This window comes from Nomascus leucogenys, chromosome 10, assembly GCF_006542625.1.
Source record: "Nomascus leucogenys isolate Asia chromosome 10, Asia_NLE_v1, whole genome shotgun sequence".
NCBI lineage: Eukaryota > Metazoa > Chordata > Mammalia > Primates > Hylobatidae > Nomascus > Nomascus leucogenys.
In genome coordinates this window covers 40,203,243-40,215,788 of record NC_044390.1, presented here as the reverse complement: position 1 = coordinate 40,215,788, position 12,546 = coordinate 40,203,243, and the positions used below count along the sequence as shown (strand labels likewise).

Here is a 12,546-nt window from a genome sequence, read left to right as displayed (position 1 = left end):
TTATAGGAATAAATGAGCTGGAAATTGGTCTGCCCTTTTCTGTAAAGCGTTGCACACAAGCTGGTCATACAATTCCTTAATGTGCTTTTGGCAACCCCAAACTCCTCTTACAGCTCTGGCATTGTCAGTGTTCATTGCTATGTCGTACTCAAAATTACATGGACTTCCATTTCCAGCTCCCCTGAAACTTGAGATTTTAACATTGCAAATCATTATGATGAAAAGGAAACACAGATATTTTAACAGAAATAAAAAGAAAAAACAAAAAAAATTGTGTCTAAAGTTCTAAAGTAAAATTATCTCTATTGAAAACCTTGGCTTAATGAAATCTCATATATAAAAATGCCAATTTACAAAACATTTATGAATGGAGATTTCTCTTTCAGAAAGAAGCCAAGGAATTGACAAGTAATTTCTTTACATTGTATGTACTTATACTTCGTTCAACTGTAAAAGTTTACTCTTCTTATGACTCTTTTACATGGACAGGTAGGCCAATAATTGCCTTGAGGCATAAAAAGATGGAAAAACCTGAACGGATACTTAAAGATAGAACTTATAGAATCTTCCTCACTGCACGCCATCATCCAAACTTTATTATTTTCCAGGTGTATCTTTTTTCTGAACCACATTCAGCCTCTCCTTTGCAGCCCACCTGATTCTTTTAAAAAGGCCCTTCAGTTTTATTTTGGCTTCCAGAATATTGGTATGGAAGAGAAGATGCTTATCAGTAAACTCATCTTCATTTCTGCTTGCCAGCATTATCAAATTTCAAAATGTATCTTGGATGTTAAATATCAAAAACTGTCTTATTAAGTTTGTAGGAAATTTAGTTAAGAACAGTTATTAGTTCTTCCACATCTTCAGATATGCTAAAAGACCGTTTACAAATCCGATTAAATTACGACTACATGTTCACAAGCTCTGGTTGTCAGTTGTCAGGGGATGCTTCTAGAGGGCTTAGAGTGCTCACATAAAAGTGTGTGGTTTGCAGCCGGGTGCAGTGGCTCACTCCTGTAATCTCAGCACTTTGGGAGGCTGAGGCGGGTGCATCACTTGGGATCAGGAGTTAGAGACCAGCCTGGCCAACATGGTGAAACCCGTGTCTACTAAAAGTAAAAAAATTAGCCGGTGTGTTGGCATATATCCATAATCCCAGCTACTTGTAGGCTGAGGCATGAGAATCACTTGAACTCAGGAGACAGAGGTTGCAATGAGCCAAGATAGAGCCACTGCAGTCCAGCCTGGGCAACAGAGCAAGACTCCGTCAAAAAAAAAAAAAAAAAAAAAGGAAAGAAAGAAAAGCATGTGGTTTGCTAACATAACCTTTAAGTCAATTAAAGTAAGGATATGTTCACAGAGTTCCTAGGCCTGTGGTGATGCTAGAAGATACGGCTTTCCACCATTGCAGGGAACAAAAGTGAGGTTGCAGAATCTGATGAAAGTTTTACAATAGAAAAACTGCAAGCAATTTTGGCAGATAACTAAAGATGTAGTATCTTAATTTTCTTAGTAAACCAAAAGAAATGATATCCCTAAAAATTATTTTACTAAAGTTATATTCAATTACTGTTATAACTGATATGAAATATTTTCCTTCTTATATTTTTTAAAGACCTAATATACTCTAGGCTTGCGATTTTTGCTAATTTTATTTGTGCATAATAATACTAGCCCTTAAATTCAGCTTCAAGTTAAAAATGAACACATTAAAGATCCCATCAGCCCAGGTATATAAGTTTTACCTGCACATTTCTGCCTCTTCAGAAATAGAAGGCAGTAAGCACAGTTATGATCTGAACCCTACTGCAGAATGATTTGTAAAGAACTAGGAAATAAAGTTTAGAAATTAGGAGGTACCTAGCTTATAATTTCAATGAATTATTATTTTTTTCACTGAGGACATCTTGAGCCAGATCAACAATTAATTTTTAATGTAAAAGAAGAAATTACAGAAAGATGTGATAAACCATACCATTACACTTGCCTACTCTTCAATTTTAAAACACAAAGTAAAAATTTTATTTCCTCTTGTGCAAACCCCAGTTGTCTTCCTTTCTGTTTATATAGACTTTACCTATAAGACCATTTAGGTAATAATATTTATAATTAAACACCTTTTAAAAGTTTTCAAAGAATTTTGCTTTAAAAAAACAAAATCTGACTTTAGTCATCTCCAGTAATTGCCTTTTGTCAATCCTGTGCTCTGCGCAAACTATGGTCTCTCAGTTCCCCAAATGTGCGGTGCACATCCACAATTTCCTTACTGCACACCCAGGTGCTTGGAATGTTCTTTCTTGTGTTTTCTGTCCTACTGTCCTCCCACTCAACTTTCAAGGCCAAAATTAAATAGTATTTGCTTTCTTTAGTCTTTCCTAACACGCTTTGCCTATATGATTACATTTATATATTTTACAAACACCTATATATATTATTTCATTGTGGTGTAATGATTTAATTATGATTTGCATCCTTTGCTAAGGATGAGAATTCTCAAAGGCAAGAACTATATCTTGTTTTTGTAATCTCAGCATCTAGCATATTGTCTGTCACAAACTAGGTACCAACAGATGTGATATACGTTATAGTAGACACAACCATATACCTTGTGTGCACAGGCACACACTTGCACTTCCACACATGCACATACCTGTACATATACACAGAGACAGAAATTCACCATAGACGGTGGGAGATGTAGAGAATAAAATACCAGCAACACGCACTCAGAAAAACAGATGCACAGAGAAAAAGAGACTCTTTGCTTCCAAGGAATAACAGGAATGTGAAAGTCATGTACTTTTGCAACAATAGGCATATGAGTAAAGAGCCACTGTTCCCAAACGCTAGATGAAGTTAGACCAGATATGAATTCCAGTGCAGAATAGGATGTATAATCTAAACGAGGTGAATTAAAACAACTCAGAAAAACTAAAGCAGATTGAATATAACTCACAGCATTGAAGTACAGACTGATATGCAATTGATTGCACATCAACTAACTCTTCTACAGAAGAAAGCAGCAAATTTGTTCTGATTGCATACTGCTCCCACACACAGATGGACATGGTGCTCAGATAGCCTCAGCCTCTAGTCAGTTGAGTCCCTGTCCTTACAACAGGGCAAGAGATGAGAAAGGCAGGCAAGAGCGCATCCTCCACACCACATGATCATGAACCGCTACATCACTAGAAATATCCAACATAAATATTCATCAGTCCTCCAAGCTGCCCTGCTAGCCATTCATTCTCTTACCAAATACTTAGCACAAACTCTGGGCTTCACATTCTGCTAAGAACTGAGGTCACCTATAAGATGGTCGCTCCAGCATGGGCACCTATTTAACAGTGTAGACGTTGGATTCCTAAAAGTCCTAGTTGAGAAACACCACTGCTCTGTTGGTTTCATGGTCAGACAAAGAGAGTGTTCAAAGAGGCAAAGTCTTGGCTTCATGAAACTGTTTTTTGTTATACAACTCAGTAATTTTACTGAACCACCCTGCAGTTTGTATTTCCTGTTTTTGTTCTCTTCTGATGCCAGAAGGCAGGCACTTCATAACTGTTAAAGATCAAGAGTTTTCCTTTTTCATGCAATGTTTAGGCATATAGGAGTCTGTAGGATAAAAGAACAGTTTAGCAGCTTGGGGGTATAAAATAGCCTTGTAGAATAATGAATGCTACCTGGATGCTTAAGAGCAAAGACACACTGATTTGGTTACTTTTTAATAATGCAAGGTACCTTCACTTCTCCTACTGGAGGGACTGAGCTAATGAGGCTAATGAGTAACTGCCCTGCAATGGTCTAAGGTTCCCATAAACTTCTTGCACCTGCATTTCTACAAACAAATCCTACATCTGCTTCTAAAAGACTATGTGTGTGCGGGGTGGGGTGAGGGAGTTGTATATGCAAAGGATGTGTGTGTGTGCGAGTCTGTGTGCACACATGGGCATATGTGTACATATCACCTGGTTCCCAAAGAAGGCTTGTTGTTTTTAGTTTCAGGTTGACCAAAGTGTCACCCACTTTTTCCTCTACATTTATTATTTATAAAGAACCTAAATTATTAGAAAATGATGTTCTATCTAAACATGATCTATTAAAATATCCTCACATCATATGTTCAAAATCTTACGTGTCAATTTCCTAAGAAGTAGAATTTCAGTGAGATTTTTTTTTTTTTTTAACTAGACACAAAAAGTGAAAAAAGCACTTAGGATACAAGCATTAAATTAAAAATTCAAAGACGCAAGATTTACCAGAAGCTGAGCAGGTAGGTATAACTGGTAATTAATTAATGTATTTTTAATGGACTATGATGAGCTTATATTCCTTTATTAATCAGAAAAAAAGAAAAATATAAAATAGAAATTGTGAGATGTTATGTACTTATTTCATTCTGACTGCTTCCAAAACAAAACAAAAAGAGCACAAAATATGATCAAGAAGAATTTTATAGAAAATTATCTTTAGCCAGGTGCTGGCTCATGCCTGTAATCCCAACACTTTGGGAGGCCGAGGCAGGCAGATCACTTGAGGTCAGGAGTTCGAGACCTTCCTGGCCAACATGGTGAAACCGCATCTCTACTAAAAATACAAAAATCAGCCAGGCATGGTGGCATGCTCCTGTAATCCCAGCTACTCAGGAGCCTGAGGCGAAGAATCACTTTAACTCAGGAGGTGGAGGTTGTGGTGAGCTGAGACCCGCACCACTGCACTCAAGCCTGGGTGACAGAGGGATACTCTGTCTCACGAAAAAAAAAGAAAAAAAATTATTTTTAACTAAAAAGGAACACCATGTGACATGGCATGAGATTGAGTGATGACCATATTCCAAGAATTTGGTGGCTGGAGTGTCTTTCTCTTCTCCACAAGGTAATAAAGCCCTACAAATGCCATCTGAGTGGAATCAGCGTATCCACATCTCTGGAATAGATACTCACGTCCTTGGGGCTACACATCTCAGGTGAATAAATCTTCACCCAGAACCCAAACTCATCTAAGTCAGAAACAGATCCTCTAGGGGGACTGTTGGTCACACCTGCAGCACTGTGATGATCAAAGAGAAACTGAAGTTATACTCCTCCTGTCTACACCCACGATGACACTTAGGTCAGGAAATTAGAGAAACTCTGTGTTTATTTAGTCTCCCACTCTTACGGCACTGGAACGCAACAAGGCAGATCCACTGGAAGTGGTAGATAACCATAATCTGAAAATGCCCTTTGTAAAAGTACCTGATCTCCTGATTACTTTAGAGACTTAAATTAGCTCCGAAGGGGATTTTTATTTGACATCTGACAAAATTTATTTTCACGTTCCTCTAGAAGAATAAGACTAAATTTTTTTAAAAAGAGAGAGTATGCCATCGATGATTTTAAAACACTATAAAGCTACCACTATCACAATAGTAAAATAAAGAGTAATCTCTAAACACACCCTATGTGTAGAAAAACTTAATGTGAAATAAACAGCGTATCTTGAATCAATTCAACTTCTCACGTAAGAAAAGTTAATGACTCAAAAATAATTCAGGTTAGAGCCTTATTTCTTAATATTCCAAAAATAAAATTGTATAAAATGCTAGATGCATATGAAAGTTATAATTTAATTGCTTTCTGGAATAGGAATTAGTATCAAAACATAAACACAGTGGAAAAAATTGCAAAGGAAAAGATAGGTTTGACCACATAGGATTTTAAAGCCTCTGCATATTCTCCCCCAAAATAAAATAAAATATAAATATTAAATTGAAAAAAAATGCAGTAAGTGGTAAATATACCTAATATACAACAAGCTTTGCAGATCAGTAGGAAGAACACTATTATCTCAATATAAAAATGAGCATGGTACACATTTTTCATGGTCTAATAGATACAAGAAAATATTTTCTACCTTAATAGGAATAAAAAATACCAAAAGATGACTGTGATAAATAACTTTTTACTTTTTCTTTCTTTTCTCTTTTTTGAGACTGACTTTTTTCTTTTTTGCTCTGTTGCCCTGGCTGGAGTGCAGTGGTGCAATCATAGCTCACTGCAGCCTCCACCTCCCCAGCTCAGACAACCCTCCTGCCTCAGCCTCCTGAGCGTCTGGGACTATGGGCATGTGCCATCACACCTGGCTAATTTTTTTTATTTTTTGTAGAGACAGTCTCGCTATGTTGCCCAGGCCGGTCTTGAACTCTTGGGCACAAGGAATCCTCCCCCCTCGGCCCCCCAAAATGTTGGGATTATAGGTGTGAGTCACCACACCTGGCCTGACTTTTCACTATTTAAGCCACTAAAGTAGTTAATGTGATTAATAACCTATGTTGATGGGATTACAGTAAGCCAAGCATTCTCCCTATTGCTTAACCAGGGTAAAAATGGGTATGATAACCTTTACAGAAAGTAATTTGGCATTTTGGCAATTTAAGAATCTTTAAAAAGCTGATAGTTCCTATCATTTGACACAATAATTCAACTTTTAGGAATCGATTTTAACAAACTAATGAGATAAGCACCAAGATTTTGGTATGCACATTAATCCAACAATTACTTTCTGAATACCTGTTCTGTGCTGGGCCCTGGGGTGGAGCCACAGTGAACAAAAAAATAGGGCTCCTATGTGCATGGAAGTTACCATCCATTAGTTTAAAAAAATATTGTGATATTGCTATATTCAAACTCTAAAAACAACATCATTAACAAATAAGGGAATGCATATACAAATTATGGTATATCCATAAAATAGAATCTTGTAAGAGCATTAAAAACAACTTTTGAAAAAATCCATAATGACATAGGAAATGGTTATGTTAAAAGGTTAAAAGCAAAAAAAAATCATGATGCAAAACCAAATATATATTATTGCAGGTATGTAAAAATTCAGAGAAAAAAGATGAGAAGGAAATACATTAGGATGTTAACACAAGTGATCTCTGTATATTTCTAAAAGTCAGAAATCCCGGACTCTAGTCTCAACTCTACTGCTTATTACTATCCTAATATTTGACTTTGGGCAAGTCAGTCAAATCTCCTAAGTCTTAATTTTTTAATTTAGAAAGTGGAGCTGCAATTCTGGATTTGAATCACTCCTAGTATTCAAATTAGATAACGCAAGAGTGAGTCTGTTGTAAGCTGAAAAGCTTGAAACAAATATCACATACTATTATTTTCTTAGCAAAGAAGGATGATTAGACTAGAAACGTTGAACACCTTTCTCCCACTTTTCCATGTCTCTTCTCTCCTTCAAATTCTAATTTAATACAATGCTAACTTTTGGGGAATTTTCTTGACTTATCCCATTTGCCCCCCAATCACTTACTTTGTATCTTTGCCACATTTTTGTGTATTTCATTAATCCATACATTGGCCAAACATATCTCACCAGATGTGTTTCTTTCTCTTTTTTTTTCTTTAAAAAAGTCTTGAATCATTTATGAACTTAGTGTGGGCTGGGCTGGGGCTATTCTGAATCTTTAGAAAATTATATAACCATCATTTCTTCATTCCCATCTTAATCCTTTGCCCAAAGAATAACAATTGAACTGTCCTAAAATCAACAAATCTCTTCAGGAAAACATTTCATAACCTCTCTGATGTAGGACATTTGCATCTTAAATATTCTCATCATCATTACATTTTAAGTGTAAACCTTTCCAGGCAAAGACCACCCACCTGATGCCTTGTGAGGCACTGTTCCCAGCAGAGGGACATTGACGGTTGGATCTGCCATGATGCCTTTATCCAGGGAGCGCAAGGACAAGAATTCATAGAAGTATTCTGCCTACAACCAAAGGCACTGACAGTTAGTAACATGGAAACCACAGAGAGGGAGAAGGCACCACAGAATTCATCGTCCATCTGATGGGGCAGAGATAATTTTCATTACAGGAACTCTGGAGCACACAGCATCTTAGATACTGAGTAGGCACAACTCACCCTTCTGTGTTAGACTCTGGAGAGAAGTGATCCCTAAAAACATTAAAAACAGCCACAATAGTTAATCTGTTTTTGTTTGTTTGTTTTTTGAGACAGAGTCTTGCTCTGTTGCCCAGGCTGGAGTGCAGTGGTGCAATCTCAGCTCACTGCAACCTCTGCCTCCCAGGTTCAAGCGATTCTCCTGCCTCAGCCTCCTGAGTAGCTGGGATTACAGGCATGCATCACCACACCCTGCTAATTTTTGTATTTTTGGTACAGACAGGGTTTCACCATGTTGCCGGAGTCTGTCTCGAACTTCTGACCTCAAGTCATCTGCCTCCCTTGGCCTCCCAAAGTGCTGGGATTACAGGCTTTAGCTACTATGCCCGCCCAGTAATCTTTTGACTTAAATGATATTAATTGCTGTCTTTTTAAAAGATTGAGAAAAAAAATTCTCTTAGGGAAATAGGTGATGTGAAACCAGTCATTGACTAGAATCCATCTCCGCTATTTTAGTCATTCTTTAATACTCCTAATTCTAAATTCTGAAGTGAGTCTTTTGATCAGAATTGGGAGAGTTGTAACGAAGTCCCAAATTCCATGATCTCGCTGTTAACATTTATTTTTTACTCTCATTCTCTTTGAAAGGTTTATATTTAATGTCTCAATTTAATTGTGGAGAGAAAAGCCAAAAGATGCAAAAACCACCATCACAATAAGACAACAAGCCATAAACCTTTACATTGTAAACATTTTCATTTACCCACTAAGTCTAGTTGAGAAAATGATTCCTGCTACTCAAATGGCCATGAATACTGAAAGTAATGATGCATAATCTCACCATAGAGCTTTAATGCTTAATGGATTCCCAACTGGATTATTAAAAGGGTTTGTGAAGGCCAGGCACAGTGGCTCACGCCTGTAATCCCAGCACTTTGGGAGGCTGAGGTGGGCGGATCACTTGAGGTCAGGAGTTCGAGACCAGCCTGGCCAACATGGCGAAACCCCATCACTACTAAAAATACAAAACTTAGCTGGGCTTGGTGGTGGGTGCCTGTAGTCCCAGCTACTTTGGAGGCTGAGGCAGGAGAAATGCCTGAACCCAGGAGGTGGAGGCTGCAGTGAGCCAAGATAGCACCATTGCACTCTAGCCCTGGGCAACAGAGCAAGACTCCATCTAAAAAAAAAAAAAGTGAAAGAGAGACATTACTAGAGATGCTATAGACATTTAAGCAAGAAAATGGAATATTGCCATCAATATTACACCAATAAATTCAATTACTTTGATAAAATGAACTCCTTGAGAAACACAAATGAACAAATCTGACAAGAAACAGAAAGTTCGAATAGCCTATGTCTGTTAAGGAAATTATATTCAAAATTGTAGAACCCTCCCACAAAAAAAATTCCAGGGTCAAATGGCTCCCCTGGTGAATTCTCACAAACATTAAGGAAGAAATAATGCCAACATTACAGAAATTTATAAGTATTAGAGATTGTTATTATTATCATCAATATTGTTTTCATAAGTCTCCTCCCTCAGTTATCAGCTTCCAGCTTGAACCTGGGATGCAGAGGTTGTCGTGAGCTGAGAACATGCCACTGCACTCCAGCCTGGGTGACAGAGTGAGACTCTGTCTCAAAAAAACAAACAAACAAACAAAAAAGTGGGAGGAGAGTTGTGATGGTAACAATATGTTCTTGCTTAGAAATAAAGAACAATCAATAAATAGCATCAATGCTAACATGAGAGGCAAGTTGAGTGGTTCTGCAGTTACCTGTAGAGACATCCAGAATTACATTAATTTAATGTAAAGAATTAAATTAATTTTTTGCATTCTATCCATTCAGTTCCACACCCAGAACTACATTAATTCAATGTAATTAATTAAAGATAATTAATTAATTTTTGCATTCTATCCATTAATTAATTAAAGAAATTACATTAACATGGGCTAGGAGGTTAAAAAAGAATATGACCCTACAAGCAATATAAAATTTATTTTACAACATGAAAGATATTAAGAGATACATGGTAGACATTCAAACAATTTGCTGCTTTAAATCACAGTATCACACGCAGCAGGCATTAAGGACTTCACATGAGGATAATAATGCCAAGGGGTAGTCTCAGATGCTGTGGGAACTTGTCTATACTTGAAGTTAATTGAGAAACACTTCCTGGTTTCACTAGGCCAAAAGGAGAACCTTCAGGGACCAAATTCCCACTGCATCCCCTCCTGTGAGTTGTGGTCAAGATTCCAAAAGACCACTGTGAACAGTTCCTTAGGTGGGTAACAACATTGTTTAAATTAATTTATAAAATTGATTCACTAGGATGGCCCTGAGAATAAAGGGTCATAAGGCAGGTAATTCTTACCCTCTTTAAGGGAAGGCAGAGGTTTATAAGAAGTCTGATGAAAGGAGTGTTGTCAGGAAAGGTAATTCAATTTGGAATGAATTCCTTTGAAAGAGAGAACAGTATTTCTGTCCCTACAGGAAAACCAATGACTATTAAAAGTGGATATGTTTTCATGAATCCAGGTGTTTTAAATGACTTCTACCACCTGCACTTCCCTCTACATTTTACTAGATAATATATATCATTTAACATATTGTTCTAAAATGTATTTTATTTGGCACTATGAAAGGATTTAGTGATAGATGCCCTTATAATGAATAACATTTGAATTATTTCTATTACTAAGTACAGTAACAACAATCACAATAAACTTGGGTGTAATGCACACCATGTGCCAAAACAGTCTAAAGACTTTATTAACAGTACATATAATGATGGAAAAGAACTGAATGGATAGAATGCAAAAACTTTGAAATGAAAAGGTCAAATACCATATAAGTTATCATTTGCTACCCCATAATTATATCTTTGAGCTTTGTCACATTATAAATTAAATATACCTTTCTATGTGTGGTATATTTAAAAATTACATTTGTAAAACTATAATAATTTTAACAAATATAATTTAATTAAAAAAATAAGCTTTTAGTTAATAAGAAAAACTAGACACCAAGATTAAAACAACGATTGTGTAGAATTGATGGTGATTTTTTCCTTTTCTCTCTTTTTCAGATTTTCTATATGTGAATTTGTATCTTTTCATGAAATAAGTGCATTTATTTTTTAAAAAAGCATTAATCATGTACCCTCCTTTCAGTTCTGTGGCTGATGATTCTTTTTCCATAATTCTGTGATCATAGATAAAATATTCTTCTTGAACATCTATTTAACGTGGCTGTTTATACAACAATTTTATTTAAATCTCTTGCATGTCTCCTTGAAAGTGCAGCAATTCGCGTAAAATAGCTTCTGAACGTCTCTTTCAAAAAGTTTTGATGATGTTCAAAGAATATGGAACTGAAAAAATTTCATTCAGAGGCCAGAAACATAACTTCACAGAGCCTTCAGGTATGACCACAGAAGGTAGGCTGAGAAGCATGGAATCTGTTATACTTACCATCAGAGAGTTGATAACGAGCAGCGGCACGACTGCTCCACATGATGCAGCTAGGCTTAATAGATTTCTCTGGACACCCAATACTCTGATCTAATCAATAACACACTTTACACAAAAGTGTCCCTTTTATTTCTTTGAGAATCAGTAAATATTTGTCTTATTCTAATAAGACTGTATCATAAGGCAGGAACTGGTTTCTTTCTTGGATCTTATCAGCAAAAGGCAGTTACCAAATTGTTTTCTTTCTTGCTGAAGATGATAACTAACGGTGCATGAATCTCTGAAACATGTAATTTCCTGGATACTTGGTACATTTTTTAAAAAAGATTTTGTCTGTGGTTTTCATTGCGTCTTTAAAAATTGTAACTTCACACTGGGAAGCTTTAAGATAAAAAAAACAAAAAAAGAGAAGAAAAAGGAAAAATTTTAACTTGAAAACCATTTAGAAATTGACTAACCTTTTATCTCTGATGTTGACACTAACTTCTTTCAAACTTTTACTTTGCCATTGTAAAGAAATCTAAAACCCTCAATACTGTAAAAATATTTCTACAAATATAGTATTACGAACTACAGAGTAAATATATCCTTCATTTAACCTAAGGGCTTAAATTAAAAGCCACAAGAAATGGCTGATGAACAATATATTTATGCCATACTCTAACTTCTAGACAGGACTTTCTGTTTTTATTTATAATAAATATTCTTAGACCCAAATCTCCCCATTGGAAAAACTTATTTGAGAGCAAATAAAATCCAAATTCTACACCGAAGAGAACAGAGAACTAGCTTTAAAGTTTGGGAACAATTTCCACAAATTGTAGGTTTATTATTTAGATAAAAGGAACTCAGAGCATGAACAGTAATAGAGAAATAGTATACTGGAGAGTCTAAAACCTCTATTAGGAAAAAGTACATTTTGTTCTATTAAATGACACTAGAGGACACTCAGGTAAAGGCAAACAGAGTAATTATTTGGGAAATACATGAAAAGGTTGCTTTGTATTCAAACAAAGAATGGGTCTATTCAGGAGAATAATTCACTGGCCTGGTTTGCCATGCAGTAAATTTTCTTTCCATGGAGAAGCATAAAAGACACCCAAATATTATCAAGAGAGGAGTGCCAGAGGTCATTTAACTTGCTTCCAATGGACTTGGCTGAAATA

The 12,546-nt window shown here is 36.1% G+C and overlaps 1 protein-coding gene across 1 annotated transcript in view; it reads right to left on the bottom strand.

Moving 5' to 3' along the window:
* Positions 1–12,546, bottom strand: part of WIF1 (WNT inhibitory factor 1) — a 71,710-nt gene that overhangs the window by 19,713 nt on the left and 39,451 nt on the right. The window contains exon 3 of the mRNA XM_003259569.3: positions 7,659–7,767. Coding sequence (XP_003259617.1) covers positions 7,659–7,767 — 109 coding nt within the window. The remainder of the gene's footprint in view (positions 1–7,658; positions 7,768–12,546) is intronic.